Source organism: Camelus bactrianus, chromosome 32, assembly GCF_048773025.1.
Source record: "Camelus bactrianus isolate YW-2024 breed Bactrian camel chromosome 32, ASM4877302v1, whole genome shotgun sequence".
Lineage (NCBI taxonomy): Eukaryota > Metazoa > Chordata > Mammalia > Artiodactyla > Camelidae > Camelus > Camelus bactrianus.
In genome coordinates, this window is record NC_133570.1 from 4,638,765 (window position 1) to 4,660,470 (window position 21,706).

The 21,706-nt window shown below is 57.8% G+C and overlaps 1 protein-coding gene across 29 annotated transcripts in view; it reads left to right on the top strand.

The window, feature by feature from the left end:
• NCOR2 (nuclear receptor corepressor 2) overlaps positions 1-21,706 on the top strand; it is a 215,037-nt gene that overhangs the window by 47,338 nt on the left and 145,993 nt on the right. For all 29 annotated transcript variants that reach the window (XM_074355898.1, XM_074355895.1, XM_074355901.1 and 26 more), the window contains one exon: positions 20,930-21,147. In XM_074355898.1, the coding sequence (XP_074211999.1) occupies positions 21,043-21,147 (105 nt within the window). In that variant the 5' untranslated portion in view covers positions 20,930-21,042. The remainder of the gene's footprint in view (positions 1-20,929; positions 21,148-21,706) is intronic.

Consider the following 21,706-nt stretch of genomic DNA (forward strand, 5'->3'; position numbering starts at 1 on the left):
GACCTCCAGCGGGTGGGTGTGAGGACGCTCTGCAAGTGTAGGCCACAGGGTTACGTTTAAGTTGGTTACATCTTGGTCTCCATCAATTTTTCTTTTTTTCCCTGTCGGGAGTCCTCCCATTTTATAGACGTGAAAACCCAGCCTGGGTAGTGGGAGGTGAGGAGGGGCCCTCCCTAGCCCCAGGCTCAGTCTGCATTTGGACCTGGGCTGGGGTCCCCGGGGCTCTCCCAGTGCGTGCTCGTTCCATCCCATCTCACTCCAAGCCTGGGCCAGGCACCCTGACCATGCCTGGTGTGGCCTGGGGGCTGGGCAGGCAGGGCTGGCTCTCCTGCCCAGAGTGGCAGCCGTCCTGTGTCTGTAAGTGACACCGGATGCTGGGCCGGTGGCTGGCTTGGGGCCTCTCCTCTTGGGCCAGCGGGAGCCGGGGGGGGGAGTTCCCCGGGCGTCCAGGCTGCCCACGCCAGCTGCCCGCTGTCCAGTTGTCCTCAGGCCTCTCCTGGGGATCTCGGGAAATTCCAGTGCAGCAGGGGGCCTCCAAGTCCTCAGTGCCCACCTGGCTAGGCCGCAGAGCTGTGCTGTGGCTGCCCCTGCCCTTCCCTGAGGGTCTGGGTGATTCGGTCCCCCACCTACTGAGAAAGACAGTCGTGTTTGTGGTTCAGACCAGTGGTCCCACCGGAGACCCTTGTGGTGGAACTGTCCTGTGTCAACGGTGGTGGCCTCAAGCATCTGCACTGAGATCGCAGTGTGTAGATCTACACACACCACACACACTCACACTCACGAGCGGGCGCACGTAAAACCCCCGAGGTCTGGGTAAGGCCGGTCGTATCCATGCCAGTTTCCGGGCTGCGTCTGTTACAAGGATGACACCACTGGGGGAAGCTGGCCAAAGGGCCCACAGGACCCAGTGACGTGGTCTCTTACAGCTGCACGTGAGCTGCCAGTGGCCTGCTGGGCCCTGGGCCGGGCTGCCTGGGGCTTGGGTCCCAGTGCGCTCTGAGGGCGCGGTGTGGCTGCGCTCTGCTGAGCCTCAGTCTCCTTATCTGTGAAGGGGGGGTAACGTTTGGTGCCCTGTAGGGCTGGCACGAAAATTAGGTGAGTTGCCTCATGCTGAGGGCTTAGCCCGGTGCTGGCACGTGCTGGGCGCTCTGTGAGGGGCACTGTAATTGCAGTGTCATCACCCTGGGTGTGACATCACCCTGGGTGTGACTGCTGCGCGTGGCCCCCACCATCGCGTCTCATACTCAAATCAGCCGCAGAAAGAGGGAGGGTGCTGTTTGGTTCCCACTTCTCTGATGGGGAAACTGCAGCTTGGGTCAGGTAACCCACCCAAGGGGACACAGTTTGTAAGGGCTGGTGCTGAGACTCAAGCCCCGGGCCAGCGCCTGTATGGGGGTTGGTTCTTTGGCTGGGTGACCCTGGAGAGGTTGCCTGCCCTCTCTGAGCCTCCGTCCTCTCCTCTCCTCACCTGTCGGCCTGTCTAAGAGGTCGAGACAAGGGGCTGGGCTCATGACCTGTGGAAGCCAGAAAGGCTCGACTCCGGACCCATTCTTTTACTTCCTGGGCCCACCCAGAGCCCACGCCTCTCGGCCGCCTCCTTGGAGACCTCTCTTTGCGGCCCCAAGGTGGGACTTGGTCTCAGTTCTGCCAGTGGGGTCGCTCCTCCATCAGCTGAACTCGTTTCCTCGCTGAGCACTTTGACCTCCTTGCTCTGTCCTCTGGGTGCAGCCAGTGTTCCTGTTGCTCCCTGCGGGAGGTCCTGGTTTCCAGCAGTGGTGAGAAGGCCGGGGTGTCGCTAGCCCACCCTGGAGTGAGCGGGGTCGCCCCCACTGGCACTTGGTGTGGGAAGCACCTTTCTGTGCAGCCAGAGCTAATCTGAGGGTAGGTGCTTCTCCAGGGGCTCCTGGGAGAGGGCCTGCAGCTGGCTGCGCCCCTTACGGCTGGCTGGTGACTGAGCCGGGCCCGTGGGCATCCAGGAGGTCCAGGCAGGGCGTGTTTCACAGCTCAGGATTCCAGAGGATTTCAGAGCGTCCCAGGCTGGGGACATGTGGGTGCCTGCGGGGCCTGGGAGCCTGAGCTGCTGAGGGGCTCCACCCTCCTGTCCTAGTGATGGAGGCGTGTGTCTGGGGATGGGGGCGTCAGACACAGCTGAGGGTCTTAGGTTCTGGCTTTGCTGGGCAGAGCCTGAAGGGGCAGGGAGTTGGGTAGGGGGTTAGGGGCGTTCAGCCCCACAAGCCTGTTTGCTGTTTCTTGGAAGCTCTAATCATGGCCCTGCCTCAGGACCTTTGTACTAACTGTGCCCCCTTCCTGGAACACTCTTCTCTGAGATCCTCACACCCTCCCCTCATGGAGCCCCTGCTCAAATATCACCTCTTGAAAGAGGCCCCCACCTCCCCATCATCACTCCTGTCACTGTGCCACTGTCATTCCCTGAGATTTACTATATGTCCATCAACCATGTCCCCCAACCTCTCCACCTGGGGTTTTTTCCATCTTGGTCACCACTGTGTCCTGGCACCAGGCACACAGTAGGTGCTTAGCAAACAGTCAAGCCTGACTTAGTGTCCCACACAGTGTGGGCCTGGGCCTGTCCCCTCAAGGTGAATGGGGCCTTTCTGGAGACAGATGTGCATCCTCTGTGGGTTCCAGACGGGAGACTCGGGCCCCTCGAGCTGGAATTCACATTGGGCTCACCTCCCTCCACCTGAGAGGTTCCGCTGTGAGGAGTTGAAGATGCATTTTGGGGTGCTCTTGGAAAACTAGAGTCCTTGGAAAAGCAGCAGTACGTTTGCTCAGGAATACCCTGTAGGAACCCACCAAGCACCTCCAGAAAGTCTGAACCTCCCAGATAAAGTCAGAGCGGTGGGCTTATGAGCAAGGAGAGTGGGGGTCCTGAGGGGTCCGGGGTGCGGGGGAGGGGTGCTGACAGCATCTGCTTCATGTGTTGAGGGCTGACAAGGTGGAACAAGCATTCTCTGCACCTTAGCTTATCAAGCCCTTCCAATGGCCCTGTGATGGGGGCTTTGAATCCCCCTCTCCAGATGAGGCACAGAGAGGGTGAGCAGCTTGCCCAGAGGCACACAGCTACAGGCACACAGTATTCCTATAGACGTAATTAATAGGTAGTGGCATTTCCTGTGCAGTTGTTTCGGTGCCCAGGATGCTGATCAGATCTTTAAGCGGATTATTTTATTTCATCCTTCGAAGGCCCTTTGGATGTCCCTGTTTCAGGACAGTGGTGAAGCCGTAGAGATGGCAGGATTTGAACCCAGGTTCTGTGGGGACCCTCCTCAGAGCAGACACTGTTTTCCTGGAATCTGGCTCAGATCTGGGAAAGGGCCCACTTCCAAGTGTGAGAGTGGCTCATTCGGTCCAGATCTGAGGCCCAAGATGCCCACACTCTACTGGAAGTCTGGGAGTTGGTTTCTCAGCCTGGCTCTGGAGCTGGAAGGCAGGAGGGGCCGCCCCCTCCCCTCCACCCCCAGTCGTGTATTTGCATGACAATGAACCCTTTGTCCCTGGGTCCTGCCTCCTTCCCAGGCTAATAACATAATTCCAGGCCTGTGATGTCATAATGGGCCCTTTCTGCACCGGGGTGGGAGGCCGGGTGGGCTGCTGTGTGGGCTGGGCCGGGACTGGGAATAAATAGAGGGGTGGTGATTATCAGGGACAGAGGCGCTCCCCTTCCAGGACCCTCTTTCATCCTTCAGGAGGTGGGGTTTGCTCCCATTTGACACAGGAACAAACTGAGACTCACTCAGAGTTTGTCCTCCGCCCCCCTCCCCGGCCCCCCAGCGCTGAACCACTTCTGGGCCTGTGGAGTGGGGGTGAGTCACCGCGGGGCGGGGGGGCCTCTCCGGGAGGTGTGGGCGTGAGAGCCTCTTGCGTCCTCTAAATGGGACGGAGGCCCTTGTGCCCTGCAGCTCCTGTGGTCGATCCGCTGAGAGAAAGCAGGTTTAAATGCTGGGTGTGTGACTTAGCTCTCTGTGCCTCAGTTTTCTCATGTGCTTCCTGGGGGGTTGTGCTGGGCCTTGGCCGTGGAGCTAAGGAGGCAGTGAGCCCTCCAGAGGTGGGCAACCAGCGTAGTGGGGTGAATGGTGTCTCCCAAAACTTGGGTCTGTGTTAAATGCTGGCCCCTCTGAATGGGACATGCTTTGGAAAAGGGGTCTTGGATGACGGGTCTTGAGATGAGGTGATCCTGGATTACATGGGTAAGCCCTCAGTTCAGTGACCAGTGTCCTTATGAGACGGGGAAGAGGACGAAGGCACATGGAAGGGATGGCTGTGTGAAGACGGGCAGAGTCGGGAGGGGTGCGGCCACACGCCAAGGACCACCTGGAGCCACCAGGAGCTGGAAAAGGCCAGGTGGGGTCCTCCTCTGGAGCCTCCGGAGGGAGCCTGGCCCCGCGGACACCTGAGTTTGGACTTTCGGCCTCCAGAACAGTTAGAGAATAAATGTCTGTTGTTTTAAGCCATCTGGGTCGTGATGATTTGTTTACAGCGGATCTAGGGAAACCAGTACAGCCGGTGACCCCCCAATCTTTGGAGGTTTTGGGGAGCTCTCCTTTGCAGAGGTTTGCGTGTTGCTCGTCCCCACCCGAGCCTGAGAGCCCAGGACCAAGTGAAGTAGTCTGGGGTGCCCGGTGGTGTGGGGGGCCCCATCCGAGGAGTTCAGAACCGGCCTCCCACGCCCGGAACCCAAATCCGCAAATCCCTGAAGCCTCCCATTGCCCGCTGCTGCTTCTCCCGCCTCTGTTGTCTCTGCTAAAGAGGATGTGGCCCTGAAGGCAGGAGGCCCCCCAATTCCACGCCAGATCCCTCCCCAAGCTCAAAATGCCCGCTGCCCACACGCCTGGCTGCTCACCCAGCACCCAGATTGCAGCCATTCCCCAGCAAGCTGCCTTGTTTGCCAGGTGCCCTTGACAAGTGGACACGCTGAGGCTCAGAGAGGGCAGGCTACCTGGGGAAGGCCACACAGCCCCTTGGTGGTGGTGGTGACCTTCTGAGTCCCAGTCATGGCTAATGGACGGGCTGGTATTGCGGCCCCCAGGAGGGAGGGATCAGATTCCTGGGACACTTGAAAGCCGTGGTGGAACCAGCCATGTAGACGTGGATCCCTTTCTGGATCACGGTGGCCCAGTGTAGATGACACCATGAAATGTGGCTTTCTGACACCCCGTCTCGAGGGCCTCAGTTTCTCTGCTTGCATGGTGGTCTTTGAGCTTCAGCTCAGAGCTTGGAACTCTGATCTTGGAGTGTTCATGGACTTAACAAGCATTTATTGAGCACCTGCTGTGTGCAGTGTATTGGGACTCAGTGATGGATAAAATGCATGTGGCTCCTGCCTTCGTGGACCTTATGTTTGGACTTGTGGGGAGATGGGAAATAAGGCAGCAGGACTTTGGGAATGAGGATTCCAGGTCCTGATGAGGGAGGTAGCAGAGCTGGGGGCAGGGCGGGGGCCAGGACACTGCCTGCCTTCCCTTCTGAGGCGTGGAGTTTGTGGTTTGCACAAGCTTAGGGGCTGGCTGGGTAGCTATGGAGATGGTTGCTGCCCATCTGCAGTGATCCATGGTCGCCTCCAGCTGGCAAGACTTGGCCCAGACCCATGAGCAGGGATGTTGGGTACAATGCCTGTGGGGCTCTGATGCCAGCCTAGAGGGGGAGATGGGTCTCCTCCAGCCTAAGCAGGGAATTGGGCACACTGCTGATGGGGTTTCAGGACACAATGGATAAGTGGTGGATGCTGGAGAGGGCTTGTCTGTGTTTGCATCCGGGCTGTGCCACTTGCTTGCTGTGTGACCTCTGGCAAGTTACTGAGCCTCAATCTTGCCTCCCAGGGCTGTTGTGATGATTAAATGACCCGATGCCTGTGAGCACTGTGTTAGGGATTGGCTGTGATCCTGAGTGTGAGGCACTCCCATTGGATCTCTTATAGTGACTGTTTAGAACCTGGGAGCTGGACGTGGTGTTTGTTCATCTTTCCATGGCTCTGTTCCTACCTGTGGGACATTGGGCAGACTTCTTCACCTCTAGTGCCTCAGTCTCCCCATCTGTGAAACGGGAGCTGTTACAAGCCTGTGGCCACATGGAGGGTGGGAGGAAAAGGGGATGATGGGAGAAGTTAGTGCTTATGGCCTTGAAGGGGCGGTGGGGTCAGATCTCCACCTGTGCCTGTTTCAAGCCTTGGCCACCTTCCAGGCCGGAAGCAGCTGTCCATTTTACAGCCCAGGAAACTGAGGTCCCGGTGGGAACGGGTCCCCTGGTGCGCCTGTGGGTGGGTGCAGCCCACTGACCTCCTGGCTGCAGACAATGCCTGCCTTTTGGCCTGACTGGGGCTGCTTGGACCTGCTCCAGGCGGCCTCGGATTATCAGCATGTTCAGTTCTGGGTAGCAGATGTTGAAAGAGAGAGAGAGCACAGTGCACTCTGGATGTTCCTCCAGAAACCAAGGCTGGAGGTTGCATTTACTGCTGGGGGCAGCGTGGGTGGGGAGTGCCTGCGGCTGAGGAGTGACCCAGATCTGAGTCACCTAGGAGGGGCATCTTTATCTGCAAAGCTGCTGTCTGCCGTATCCCCCATCAGAGCCACTGACTGAGAGATAGGGCAGGCATGTCTCAGGCTCCTGCCTGGCTTCTTCTCTGTTGAGTCTGTTCCGGGCTCTGTCTCAGTTCTCTTGCCTCCTTCTGGCTGGCTTTAGACCTCTCCCTACCTGTATAGTTGAGGGGATCAGAGGTTGAAGGAGATCTTCAAGAAGATCTTGAAGGGGAGGCTGGAGGAGACCCATCTCCCCCACTAGGCTGGCATCAGAGATTTCACTAGGCTTCAAAGTTGAGTTTTAGGGGGGTTGCTATCGTAGGTCTCTTGGTTGCAATTGGCAGACTCCCTGCTCCTCCAGTATTTAGCACAAAAGGCTCAGGGTAAACTTCAGGCACAGTTGGATCCAGGGGCTCAGGTGACAAGGTGTTTCCCGTGTCATGCCCTGGTAGCACAGACCAATCACCCCAGCTCAGCAGCCTCAGTGGAAGGTAAGCCTGCTGTTCCTGATCGTCCTGTGAAAATCCTGGGAGCGAACTTCAGCAGTGGAGCTTGAGAGTTAAGCCCCTCCCAAACCAGGCGCTGCAGCTGGTGCTCCTGCAACTGGTGCTGATTGGCCAGACCTGGGAGACGTGGTCAGCCTCCCCCGAGGCCAGGCCTGAGGGTGCAGAAGAGGTGGTGGCCCAAGGACGCTGGGGTGTGGTTTGCCACTCCTGCATGTGTTGGAGATGAGCCAGCCGCCTCTTTTCACACCAGTGAGTGTCCTGTTGGGGTTGGGGGTGCCGTGTCACTGACAGCTAAGTGGGCCCAGCCCCTCCCACTCCCTGTTGTAACTGAGGGCCTCCCTAGTGCCCTTCTAGCCTTTACCCACGTCCGTCCAGAGAATACTCCAGCCTGTCATTCACCATCCCCCGTCCTTCCGGCTCCCCTAGGCTTTGTTCTTGTGACTTCCAGCTGACCACGTGTCAGAAGCCACAGGTCACATCCTGGCAGCCCGTGGGCTGCATTTGGATGTCGGACTGATTTATTGCGTTGGGTTTATAGTCAGTGTTTTTTAAATAAAAATTGCAAATTGAGAGATGTCTCAAAATCAGCCTTTCTTCTGGAAGAATTGGAAGCCGTGATCCCCTGGGCTACCCCGCCGTCCTGTGTTCCTCACACACGCAGCCCCACCTGCCCTCCTCGTCCTGGTTCCAGCCTGGCTTGAGGATTGCCGCCGGCTGGTGGCCATCTCTTTCTCTCCTCTCTTCCTGCCTGGAACCCTCTGCCCTGGAGCCCTTTTGATCCTCCTCCCTCCGCAAGCTGATAATCGAATCCCAGGGGCACGCTTGCTGCCCCTGGGCGTTTAAGCACCTGTTCGCAGGCTGGACCTCCTGGCTGCAGGGCCAGAGGACCTCTTCTTGATCCCTCCTCCATCCTCAGACCTCTCTGATCAACGAACGCCCTCGGGCTAATGCAGCGGTTTGTCTGCTTCCATATTTGAGAGGTGCATGGAGCTGATCAAAGTGGACCCTTTCCCCCTCGGCCTGGGCATCTGGGTGGTATTAGGGCTGTGGGAGATGGGCCTGTGGGGTCCAGACTGGTGGTTTGCTGGGGGTCAGGGACTGGGGATGCCTGGGAGGGCAGTGTTGAGTGGGTGGGCTCCTGGCCCAGAGAAGCTATTCTTAGCAGCAGAAACATTTGTCCTTGTTCACATGTGGCGGAGGACGTTCCCCCAGAGATCTGCCCTGAAATATTAGGGGCGACCCCATAAATTCCTCAGAAAGCCATCCCGGGGGGCCTGTGTGCGCGGAGGAGGCTGGGAGGCGGCGTTTCCGGCAGCTGCACAGCTGTGGACACGTTTGCCAGATGTTGGTGCAGGGAAGTCGGTGGGAACCCAGGGGCTGCCCCCTCACCCCTGGGGTCTCGGCACTGGCCGCGAGCCACGGGGTGGAGACTGACTGCCGACCAGCGGGCAGAGAGAGAGTGGCTTGGGCCTGGCCTCGGGTTTCAGCGTCCGGGACCCATCTGTAGGGGTAAGAGAGTTTCTGGTCAGCCCCTCCCTGCATCCAGGCCATCTGGTTGGAGGCGGCTGGTCAAGGGAGAGCTCAGCTTATGGGGCACTTCTGAGGGACCAGAGCTGTGAGTCGCTGGTCTGAAGGCCCAGTCATGCTCCTTGGCCATCAGGTCCGGAGGTGAGGCAGACTAAGACCAGCCCTTGCCTGTGGTTTCACTCAGCCTTTGGCTGTGAGGGACTGCCGAGTGCTAGGACCCCTGGCAGCACCCTTGGCAGCACTGTCTCTTTCCATGAGGTGACCCTGACAGTGGGAACCACCGTAGAGCAACACAAGTCCAGCTGGGTGCTGTTAGCTAGCAATCAGGGAGGTCTTCCTGGAGGAGGGGTGTGTGTGTGTGTGTATGTTTGAAATTGTTTTAAATTTTAAACTGTGGTACAATACACATAACAAAAAGTTTACCATCTCAACCTTTTAAAAATGTATAGTTCAGTTGTGTTTAGTCTATTGACATTGTTGTACAACCATCACCACCATCGTGTTCAGAACTTTTTCATCTTGCAAAACAGAATCCCTGTGCCCACTAAACACAAACTCCCCCTCCCCGGTCCTCAGCCCCCGGCACCCAGCCTTGTGCTTTCTGTGACTCTGACTCCTCTGGGCACCTCATCTGGGTAGAATCTACAGGGTTTGTCCATTTGTATCTGGCTCATTTCACTCAGCAGAACGTTCAGAACTGTGTTCTGTGGCCTGTTTTCTCCTCCATTGTTGGTTCTTTCCCATCCGGGCAGCAAAGTGGATGGACCCTGCGCTCCGAGGGTCCTCCTGCATCAGGAGCTGGGTCATGTGAGCAGACAGGATGCCGAGCCCCACACAGCTCGCCCTGTCTCCTCCCTGCGGCCGCTCCATAGGCCCCCCGCCCCCCACCCTGTCCCAGCCTCAGGGCAGGGGGTTAATCGGTTTGCCCAGGTCACGCAGCTGGTGCCAGGGCCCCGCCCCCCGCCGCCCAGACACCGGCCTCTTCTCTGGGTTACCCCCCCCACCCTCTGCAGGGAAAATTGCCGTTTGGAAGGCCAGATGGAGGAGCCGGGTCTAATGGAAACCACGTCCCTCCCGGGGCGCCCAGAACTTAATGAGGAAGAGCCAGGAAAAATCCGGCGTAATGTTTGTGAAATACCCAAGAGGGAGGGCGCGTCGCACGGCGAGGGTTCTCCTGTGGACGCCTGTGACCTGGTGCGCGGGGCCTGGGGGGGGGGCTTGTCAGGGCTGTGGTTTCTCCCTCTCTCTCTCCCTTCCTTTTAAAATTAAAAGGGGGGAGAAAAGGAGTCGAGGAGGAAGTGATTTTGAGCAGAGCTCGCCCTGGCAGGGGAGCAGGGCTGGGCGGCCGAGCTGGTCGCAGCCCAGCGGACACAAATGTACCAATTAAATTGGAAACAGAAACGGGCCTCCTTGGCCGCTCCAAGCAGCACCGCTTCCCTTCTGCTTAATTTGGGAGGGGGCGCAGGGTGTGCGGGGGCCTGGGATGGTGGTTTTTGGGGAACGGAATGAAGCCTGGCTGCATTCTGGCTGTGTGACCTTGGGCAAGGAGTTCGCCTCTCTGAGCCTCGGTTTTCTGATCTGTTGAATGGGGACAGTCATGTTTGGTGAGTGAAATCGGATTCTTCCCCTGTTGGGTGCCTGATAAATGTTGCCCGTAGATGAGATAGAACTTAATGAAAGTGTGGGGGTACGAGGAACCTGGGATGGCCTCTGCGAGCAGAATCAGTGCAGGGAGAGGGGCTTCTCCCAGTGGCTGGGGATCCTTTTTGGGGAAGTGAGGGGTGGGGAGGTGCCGGGGGCGTGTTTTTCTTTGGAAGGTTGGTGCAGGGTGTGGCGTTGGGGGGTTTCTCATCCAGGGCCCCCCAGCCAGGCTGCAGAGGCATTTCTGTCCCAGAACCTGATGATCCTGGTGGAGCTGGGGCCCTCCTCCCCACCGCCCGTGGGCTCGGCACAGGCCACTGTGCCCACCTCCCCAGACACCTGCACCACATGGGCTGAGCGATCCCTCCGAGGAAGGTGGAGTCCGGCCACGCAGCACCAGCCTGCTGGCCCTCTTTGGACTGCAGCTTCCCCATTAGGTTTCAGGGCCGCGAAGACTATGGGAGGCCCCACTCACCCTGGGAAGCACCCTCTCCTTTCTCTGTCTTCAGGTGTGGGTCTCCCTGATCCTGTCTAACCTCTTAATCAGGGACTCACTCTACCACTTGGTTAGCCCACTTCACCCAGCCTCAGTTTGCTCATCTGCAACATGGGGATAGTCATGGTAACGACCTCTGCCAGCAATATTATCACCATCATTGCTTCCCTTCCCCTAGTGTTTGGAGCAGCACAGGGTAGTCATGGCCCTGGCTCTCAGTTTGGGGACTCATCTGTGGATGTCAAGCATTCCCTCGATCTTCTCCCGATGAATCTTTCCATCGGCCTTACGTGGAGAGTTTTGCAGGTGGAACAATGAAGCCCAGAGAGGTCGGTGCTGTGCCTGAGGTCACACAGCTACATGAGTGGTGGAGTTGGGATTTGAACCCAGTTGGCCACTTTCTGCATGTGGGAGCCCTTTGGGATGGCAGCATGTGGACAGGAGGTGGCTTGGTTGAGAGGACGCGTTTCTAGGATTAGGGTGGCCCTCTGGAGGGCACCCCCTTTCCTCAGTGACCGAGAGGCTGTGACTCAGCCCACAGCCTCCAGGGCTCCTACTGTGCCCGTGATCCGAGGTGGGACTCAAACTGGCAGCCGGGAGCTCCGTCTGGTGGGGAAGACAGCACGTAAACAGGTGGCGGCACGTGGGGTGGGGCCCACAGAGGGGCAGGAGAGAGGGTAGTGGGAGCCCAGAGAGGGGAGGGTTCCTGGGAAGCGACGGTGGTGCTGAGGGCTCTGTCAATCCAGCCAGGCCACTGAATCCCGTTGGCCAGGCTGGGGATATAAACGAAGGTAGCTGACCAGGAGGGGACGCGGCAAACAGGAGAGTGTGTGCCATGCCTGAGTAGGGACATGGATGACCATATCCCCTCCTAAATGGTTTTGTAAGATACACATAAGATGTACTGCCTGAACTATATAAAAGTGTACAATTAGTTGGTTTAGTAGATTTCGTGTTGTGCCACCATCACCAGTGTCTCGTCTTGAGACATTTTCATCTCCCAAAGGAGACCTCGTACCCTCCAGCAGTCTCTCCCCGTCCCCCCATCCCCCAGCCCCTGGCAGCCACAAGCCTGCATCTGACTCACTGCATTTGCCTCTGCTGGACATATCACATAAATGGGGTCACTCAGTGTTTTCATGGCTTATAGGTGCCTTTTTGCGGGGGTTAAATAATATTCCAGTGAACGGATACACCACATTCTATTTATCCATTCATCGGCTGGTGGATATCTGGGTGGTTTCTACTTTTTGGCTGCTGTGAATCGTGCTGCTACGAACAGTCATGTTCTTTTTGTTTTATCTCCTGTTTTCGTTTCTTGGGCTGTGTGCCTAGGAGTGGAATTGCTGGGTCATATGGTATCTCTGTGTTTAACTTTGTGAGGAGCTGGCAGACTGTGTTCCTCAGAGATTGCACCATTTTACATCCCCACTGGCAATGTGGGAGAGTCCCTAGTTTTAAAAGAAGCCAGAAATTGAGGTTTTCCTGTGAAATCCCTCTTTATCATGCCTCGTGCTGAGCTGGTCTCCGGGGCTTGGCTGAGCTGGATGGGGAGGGGGAAGCGGGTCCCTGGAAAACTGCCCGTGGGGAGCAGATCGGAGGTCTGTGCGACATTCTGGGCCCACCGGAAGCTGTTTTTCTGGCTACTGCCGGGGACATGCGTGTGGCGGGTGGCGTGGGAAGATGTTTCCAAGGCTGGAGTTGGCTGGCCTTTCTTTTCTCCTTCCCCAGGAGGATGGGGTCCTGGCTGTGGCTTGGTAAGGAGAAGTGGTGCCCTGGGGAGGGTGGGCCTTGAGTCCCTCCCTGTTCTGATTCTAGAGTTTGGGACCAGAGGCAGTTTTCCCCAGGGTTTCTGTGCTCAGCAGCCTGGGGTTTGGGGAGCATTTGTATGGGCTTGGGGTGGTTCATGGGGTGATGATGGTCATCCATGTCCCCCAAGGTGACATACTTGGCTTTGGGGGTTAAAAAAGTAAGACTAGGAAAACCCTGGAAAATGGAACAGGTAAACTGATATCCATTGGTTGAGCGGTCTGTCCATCCATCCATCCATCCGTTTCTTTCTTCCTCCATCCCTCTCTTATTGAATACCTGGCTGGTAGCTTTCCGTGTTGGGACAGTCCTGTCACTGGACATCAGCTCTGATCAGCAGGCCTTTTTGTCCGACTGGTTCACTGCTGTAGCTCCAGTGTTTGAAACAGTACCTGCATCCTGGAGATCCCCTATAGTGTCCTGATTGACCAGAATGTGTGGAGATCCCATTGGGATGGGCTTGTCTTGCTGGGTCCCAGCAAGTCATGCTGCTGTGGGCAGCACCCCGACTTGGCTCTGAGTATGGTGACCCTCGGCCACTCCAGGCCACCGCCCCTTGGGCAGGGCTAAGGGCAGGCTGTGGTTAGGGTCCTGGCTCCTCCTTAGGAAGCCCAGTGACCTCTCTGCTAGGGGAGGGGCAAGGGAGCCGGTCTTCCTCCTGCTGGAGCTGCCTGTTATGGGTGGGTAGGGACCCATTTCTGCAGGACCCTGGATGGTGGCTTTAATAATAGCAGAGTTTCAGGTGGATCGGCCCTTTTACCCTCGCCCAGTGCACAGAGGTGTGTGGTCACGGCTCCTTGACAGGGGGCACAGCTGAAGTTTCCTTTAGCACAGAGATGCCAGGGGTGGGCTTGATATGGGGGATGCCGGGAGGGGTGGCATCCTTCCCATCTCCCTGGGAGAGAAAGTCCCGTGTGACCTTACAGGGCCCTGGCTTACTCCATTCTCCCCCATCCAGGTCTCCCTGCTGCTCCTCTCCCAAAGGGTCTTTGCACTTGCTGTTCCCTCTGCCTGGAATACCCTCCCCCAAAACATCTGCAAGTTCCCCTCTCTCCCCTCCTCCATGTCTTTGCTTAAAGACACCATCTAGTGAAGCTGTCCTGGACCACCCACTTTCAAACTGCACCCCAACCCCTATTCCCTGCCTACCCACCTCACGCTTCTATTTTTCTCCGTAGCTCACTGTCCAGCATCCTATAATTACTGGAATGTCAGGTCCATGAGGGCGGGGACTTTGGGTCTGTTTATTTGCAGCACCTGTCCCACCATAGGTGGTTGATCGTGCTGAGCCGCCGGGGCAGGGGGCAGGGCAGAGGGCCTTTGTCCCCATCCACGTGGGCCGCGCGGGCTCCTCGGAGCTGGCCGGGTGAGGCTCACTCATGCCACCTCCCGTCTTATCTCATGACTCAGCTCAGAGCTGGGTCCCTGGGCATCCGTTCTGTGCCAGGAGCCCCTGCTGAAGGTGGCCATCACATACTTGGCTGGTTCCTGAGTTCTACAGCACGCCAGCAGCTAGAAATTCAAGGTGTAGACAGGCAGCTTCATTCTAGCTGGTGTTCCTGCAGCACCTTAACCTCACATCCCAGAACCGCTTCTGTCCTCGTCTCCCCCGGGCTGGCTTCCAGGTCTCCATTCTCCACAGGCCGGGCTGCCTGGCACGTTTGATTTTGTAGACATTTAGATGCCCGGGTTGTGCCAGGCACTGGGACATAGCAGAGGACGAAGCAAAGATTTATCAAGCACCTGCTCTACTGGGTTAAATGGGGTCCTCCCCAAATTCACGTCCACCCGGAACCTATAATGTGATTTTATTGGGAGAGAGGGTCGCTGCCGATGTAATTAGGTAAGATGAGGTCACACTGGAGAGGGTGGGCCTTAAATCCAATGTAACGGGAGTCCTTGTAAGAGAAGGAGGCCGTAATGAAGATCCAGACACACAGGAAAAAAGGCCGCGTGGAGACGGACAGAGACTGGAGTGATGTGGTCATAAGCGGAGGAAACCTGGAGCCACCAGGGGCTGGAAGAGACAGGAAGGACCGTCCTTTAGAGCCTCGGGGCGAGCCCCACCCTGCTGACACCTTGACTTTGGACTTCTGACTCCAGAACAGTGAGAGGACACATTTCTGTTGTTTTCAACCATCCTGTTTGTGGCAGTTTGTTTCAGCAGCTCCGGGAAAACAGTACACCTACTGTGTGCCGGGCGCCATGCCTCTTGCTGGGGATTCGGCAGTCAATTAAAACAGACATTTATGGGGGGAGGGTATAGCTCGGTGGTAGAGTGTGTGCTTAGCACGCATGAGGCCCTGGGTTCAATCCCCAGTACCTCCATTAAACAAAGAAGGAAAGAAAGAAACCTAATTACCTTCCTCTGCCGAAAATAAAAAACAACCCAAATTAAAACCCAGGCGTTTGTGGAGCAGACACTGTACGTCAGACGCTGTTCTAGATGCTGGAGAGACCGACGGGGTCCCTGCCCACAGGCTCCCAGAGCATCTGTGCGTCTCTGGCCCTAGACAGGCCGGGTGGGGGTGGGGGTGTAATAGATGCAGGCCCCCCACCCCCCGCTGCGAGCACCGCGGGGGAGTCTGACGAGCATGTGTGCGCACATGCACCTGCTGGGCGCCTCTCTCGTGCCTGGCAGCTGATTTTAAATTCTGAGGCTCCCCCACCTGCCACAAGTCCCAGCGTTGGTGCCCATTAGTTCCAAGAAAATTTCAGGCACGTGCGGCGCAGACAGCTCCCCTTTCATCTTCCACGGGCTCAGGTCTGAAGGCTCCCAGGCACATTTCAGCAGTTCCGGCACCTTAACAAGGCCCCGCTCCGCCTCCCCGCACGCTCTGAGACATCCCCCCACCCCCGCGGCTGTAATTCCACCCTCCCCAGGCTGCTCACTACTCGGAAAATCTACGGAATGTGTCTCGGTGTGGCCTCCCAGGTCTTGCCTGGGGCCAGAGAGGAATGTCAGGGCAGGAGGCCCTGGTGGAAATTTCCAGGCCCCCTCCCCCAGGAAGGAGGCCTCTGCCCTTTGGTGTGGGTCCAGGTGCAGGTGTGGGCGCTGGCCTCACCTGGTGTTACTGGCGATCGTCTCCGACAGACAGGTTCATTCATCGATCACCTGCTGTGTGCCTGGCGCTGTGCTAGGCTCTGGGGATGCTGCAGGGAGCAAGGAGACACAGAATCAGGGGCAATGAGCCTTCCCCGTGGATCTGGAACATGGGGTGGGCAAGATTGTGGGGGGTGTGCCGAATTGGACCCGTAGCCGATGGGGCTCTCCCGGGGTGGCTGTTTGGCGCTTGCTGTCTGCCTCCTCTGGGGCGGGTAGGGGCTGTGCCTTGTACCCCGCGGCTCCTCCAGCTGAAGACTCCCTGAGGGCCTTGTGATTTGGGTGTTCGAGGCTGGGTGGGGCTCCCGGGGTCCTGTCCCGGGCTCTGGGGCTCAGAAGTGTCCCACATCACCTGGCAAAGCAAGCCCGTAACTTGGCCTGAGCACTGTCTCTTCTCCTGGGATCCCCTGACCTGGCTGAGTTTTCCTTATTGAGCACCTGCTATTTACCAGGCACACTTCACGAGTGTGCTGTCCTCACAGGCCCGTGGAGCAGAGCTCTCACGTTCCCTGTCCTGGTTGAGGAGAATGAGGCTTAGAGCCTGGAGGCATCTTGTGTGAGTCGCGGAACATCAGCCCCTGTCCTGAGGGGGCCCCTTGACCTCCCTCGCTCCCTCAGCGAGATATTTCTGAGGCCGGCAGTCAGCTTCCTGACTTTCCTGCCGACCCCTGCTGCTTCTCTGTCACTGCTGCCCAGTTCCACCAGCGTCATCCGTCCGGTGCATGGACGTTTACAGTAGCCCCCCAGGCCTCCCTTTGTAGCATCTGCTTGTAAAATACTCTGACCCTTTCCCCTCTCCCTCAACAACCTTCTGTGGCTCCCCATTGCCCTTAGAACAGAATTCATCCTTTCCATGGCCCGTGGGCCTTGAATGACTCTTATTCATTCATTCATTCATTCATTTATATTTTATTTATTTTTTGCCAGGGGTGGGTAATTAGGTTTATTTATTTATTGATATATGTATTTACTTAATGGCGGTCCTGGGGGTTGAACCCAGAACCTCATTACATGCTAAGCATGTGCTCTACCGCTTGAGATATAGCCTCTTCCCCATCCTTGAATGACGCGATGAATTTCCTAAACACACCGTGCGTGGTCTCACCTCTGGGTTCTTGTTCAGGTGGTGCCTTTGCCTGGAGCACTCTCTGCTCCCCCCTCCCCCGGCCATGTCTTGTTCATGCTCCAGAAAGTTCTCCCTGATACCCCCTTGCCCTCCCCACGGCTTCCAGAGGCCCCATCCTCCTCTCAGAGGTCACCATTTGCTGCTTGTCTGCCCCTGCCACACCCCGATGGGGGCACCAAGACCCTCTGGCCTGGACCCTGCCTATTCACTAGCTTGGGGCTTGGCTCACAGTGGGGGCCCCAAAGCGTCTTTGTAAACTCATGGATGCCCACCCTTTCCTGACCCCAAAACCCCCAAACCCTGCAGTGATATTGGGTCCATTGCCTCGAGTTCCTGCTCTAACCTGGATCGGGTTCTCAGAAGCCCTTTCGGCCAAGGCCAGATCCAGAAGACCCTCACGTTGCCCCATGGGTTGCTCTCCGTCTCTCCTTCCCCTGTCTTTGGTGAAGTAATGTCTTATTTTTTCTTGGCATGCTCCTCCAAATGTTGCTGATGCGAGCAAAGCTTAAGTCCCCTCCCCTCATAATATTATGCAAACACCACCTTATCTAGTTTCAAAACATTTCCATCATTGCCCAGTAAACCCCCAGGCAGTCACTGCCTTTCCCTCCATCCCACCCCCGCCCCTGGCAGCCTCCCATCTGCTTTCTGTCTATGGATTTACCTATTCTGGACATTTCCTGTAAGTGGAATCATATAGTATTTATCCTTTTGTGTCTGGCTTCTCTCACTCAGCATCCTGTTTGCAAGGTTCATCCACGTGGTGCCATGTGTCAGTGCTTCAGTCCTTTTTGTACATGAATCCTGTTCCCTCCTGGGGACAGACCACGTTCTGTTTGTTTATCCGCTCATTCATTGATGGGCACTTGTCTCGTTTCCACCTTTAGCTATGGTGAATAATGCTGCTATGAATACAGGCGTGTATGTTGATTTGAGTCCCTGTTTTCAATTCTTTTGGGTATAAGCCTAGGAATGGAGTTGCTGGGTCATATGGTAATTCTACGTTTTAACATTTTGAGGAACTGCCAAACTATTTTCCTAAGAAAAATTTTGTTTTTGAGTTGGCAAAAAAAATGTGGCTGAGGTTGGGAGGGGTGGAAATTGAGCTTATTAAAATAAGCTGTTGATGAATGGAGGAGGTGGGAGAGCCCCAGAGTCCCCTGGCTGTGGGGACAACCTGCCCATGAGGACTCTGGGCCAGGGAGCCGGCAGAGTGACCCTTTGAGAGCTGGGTGGCAGGGGCATTGGCCCCTAAGCTTCGCGGTGGACACCCTGTGAGTCTGGAGGGATGGGAAGCCAGCCAGACCAGGCCTTGGCGCCAGGAGGCTGGGGAGGAGGCTGAGGATTCTCCAGGGCAAGTCTGTAAAGGTGTCACTTCCCCAGCTTCCGGAGCCCACGTGCAGTGCACGCCGTGAGCATCTGCCCGGGGCTGCCATCCCCAGGCGGCATTTCATGAGGCAAAGGAGGTTAGAAAAGCTGTGGGTAAATTAGACTTACCACCTCATGCAACGCAGAGTCAAACATCCATTTAGAGGTTGCCCGCGGTGCTCTTGGGGGACAGGCAAGCACCGTGGGCTTCTCCCGGCCCAAGCATTGGCCTTGTCCTCCCAGAGAGGTTTAAAACCCAAAGAGAGGCCGGAGTGGAACTGGCTTTGCTGCCTCAGACCACCAGGGTCTGCTGGGCTTTGAGGCGAGCTAGAACAAGGGGAATTCTGGAACAGGGTCCAGCGCTGGTGGCCACAACTGGCCCCTCTCCCAAGGCCAGATCCTTGTCTCTGGGCTGCAGGCCGGATGCCACGTTGCTCTGGGTGGGACCTGGCAGGGGCGGCTCTGCCTCCCTTCCACGTCAGAGCATCCCCGTGCCTGGGCTGCAGCTGCCCCGCGACGCTACTAGTGATCGTAGAGGTAGTAGCTCCTGTTTGCTGAGCAGGACTGGTTCCCACGCTCTTAAGAACTTCGCGGTGCGTCCTGTCTCAGTGGTTGGGAAAAGTGCACGTGGGCTTTTTCCTGAGGTGGTCGTAGGTGTGTCAGTTTTGGCTCTGGAGTTGTTTGGCTTTGCAGTATTGGAAGGATTGACAGCACCCAATGGAAGGATTGCCTCCTCCATGACGCCTTCCTTCCCTGGGGGAGTCAGAGCTTTTGATGGCAAGTGACAGAAACCCGTGTTGGGCTGGCGAAGGCAAAACACACAGGAGTGCCTTGGCTTCCCCAGGTGAAGAAGCAGGCTTTGACCTGCCTCCAGGCACGGCTGTCGTCAGGACCCAGCTGTGCCCTCTCCACCCTTCAGCCTGTGCCTGCTTGCTGGTATGCCAGCCTTCTCGGGTAGGTCCTACCTCGGGAAGGATGCCACCTGCCTGGGTAGGTTCCTGTCGCATGGTGGCCCCTGAGAGCACCAAGCTTTCATCCTCCAGGCTTAGAGGCCCAGCAGAGAGTGCCTGTTTCTGGTTCCCTCTCAGAGTCTCAAGATTGACTCTCATTGGCGTAGATTGGGTTACCTGCTCACCCTTGAACCAGTCACTGCCCCCACCCCCACCCCGGGAGCAGGAATGTGATTGGCCAGGCCTGGATCACATGATCATTGCTGGAGCCTGGGGAGGGAAGACAGTTCTGGAAAGGAAAGTCAAGTCCACCATAGTGGATGGCGGTTGGCCATGGGAGGCAGTCAGGGTCCCCAGACAGGGGTCTCATTCTTCCTCGGATATCAGTCTTCCTGCCCGACAACCCTCGACATTAGAGCTCCGATGGGCAGATCACTGGTGGAGGGTTTAGGGCGTCCACGCCCTTGGAGGAGTTGTCAGTGGGAGGTGGGGCAATGAGGGGCGTCATGACGTAATGACAGGGCGCTGGGGCTACGGTCTCTACCTGGTCACGTGAGATGCAACCCCAGCTGTACCTATCACATGGGGACACCCAGGTGCTGGGCCCCTGCCCCATCTTGGATTCCCCTTGGCTCCTGGGTGGGGTGGGGGGTGTGAGTGGGGGCTTGCATGAGTTCGGGGCCTGATGGACACATTTTCTGAGTGGCCGGGTGTGGAGGAGGCCCTGGCGTGCCAGTCTCTCAGTCTGGGCCTGGGCGGGGGAGCCGGTTGTACCCCGAGCAGGCTACGAGGAGCAGTAGCCCGCAGAGGAGGGAGAGAAGGGTCCTGGGGAGGGTGGGGGCCGCCAGAGATCTCTAAAGGCCCCGTGCGCCCAGGGGCTCTTGCTCTCTGACCTGAGTTCTTTCTTCTCTCTGGATCTCAGTTTCCCCATCTGTAGAGCCGGTGGACTGTTTCTTGAGCTCCTTTGACTGTGGACACGTGCGTGCTGTGTCCCCGGTGGAAGGCGTCCTCTGCCTGCTCCGCCCCACCCGCTGACCCGGAGCCACTCGGCTGGCTCTGGTCCAGGTCCTCGGCTGTTTCACCAGTGTGGCCGGTTTCCCCATCCCCTTGCTCTCAGCTCACGTCCGGGCCAGTGTCACCTTTGTCCTGCTCACACGTCACTGTGTCACCCTCCTCAGAGGGTCACTGGGAGGCCCAGGCAGGCCCGGCTTTGCCTGGGGTCACTGACCTGTGTCCTGCCCGGACTGACCCTGTTCACCACCGCCTCGCGGGACAGGCCCTGCAGCTGCCTGCCCGAGCTGCCAGGTGCTTTTGGAGCACTTTGCCCTGGTGACTCACACTGGCAGAGGCCTTGGGGTGCAGTTGGGTGGGCACAGGTGGGGTGGGGCCCATCAGGAGGTGTCTGGAGCAGTGTCTGCAGAGTTGGGGTTCCATGGAGTGAAGTTGGGGCCAGGGGGGCTTGGAATCCATTGAGGGGGGGCCTGGGCAATGTCTGCAGAGTTAGGGTTCTGTAGGGTGAGACTGAGTGGGCCGAGGGGGCTTGGAAGCCCCCTCGTGGCTGGTGGGGGCAGCAGCCGCAGAGTTGGGGTTCCCTGCACGAGTGGGGGCCGTGGCAGTGTGGGGGAGGGGCACAGCTCTGCCTGATGTGGCCTGTGCAGCGGCTGCTGGCCGGGTCTGTGGCTCAGAGGGGATGCGGACACCCCATGGCATCTCCCTCTGCTGTCAGTGGCAGGGAGTGTGCCAGGGCCTGGAGGAGGGTCCCGGAGAACCCCCGTGCTCTCGTGCTTCCTCATGGGGGCCGTGGCAGGGTCCCCCGAGGAGCAGCCACCCCGGGGTTCATCTGGCTTCTCTTTTGGTCTCCTCACAGGTGCCTGTGACAAGGTGGCCCACGAGCAGATGACGAAGACTGGCTTTTAATCTTTGGAGACCATCGAGAGGGAGCTCATAGGGGCCCAAGAGTCCCCCCGGACGCCCGCCACCATGTCGGGGTCCACACAGCCCGTGGCACAGACGTGGAGGGCCGCCGAGCCCCGCTACCCGCCCCACAGCATCCCTTACCCCGTGCAGATCGCCCGGCCGCACACAGTAAGTAAGGGGCATGAACACGCTAAGGGCCTGGGGTCACCTTTGGGGCCTTCTGCCACCAAGTCCCCTCCGTCTTCTTTTTTCTCTTTGGAATCGGGGCAGGTGTGGGTCTGATGGGGTCCAGCCAGGGCTCACTGTGTTCCCTGAGGGGAGATGGGGCGCCTTGGCAGAGACCACTGGCGTCGGCGGCCTTTCCAGGCCTTGGGGCATCTGGTAAAATCTCTTGGCTCCCATTTTAAAGCTGGAAAAGTGAAGACCAGGGCCGAGCTGAGCTGGGAGCTTGGCTTCTGAGTCGGCTGCGGGATTTGGATGCAAACGCGGAGTTCCTCCTGTATACGCTTTCCTCTCAGCCCAGCCCTGCCCCAGGATTGGGGTGGCTTCCCGGGGGCCATTGCATGCAGTCCCTCCCCTCCCCAGGCCTCGGCTGGTCACTGCAGCCACGCGCAGGGCTCTGAGATGATGAAGCCGAGGCCGTGTCGTTCCCTGAGTCCTTGATACGGGGTCCTGGGGGCTGGCTCTGCTCACGGGGGAGTTACCCCCTCGCCTCCTAGAGGGGCCC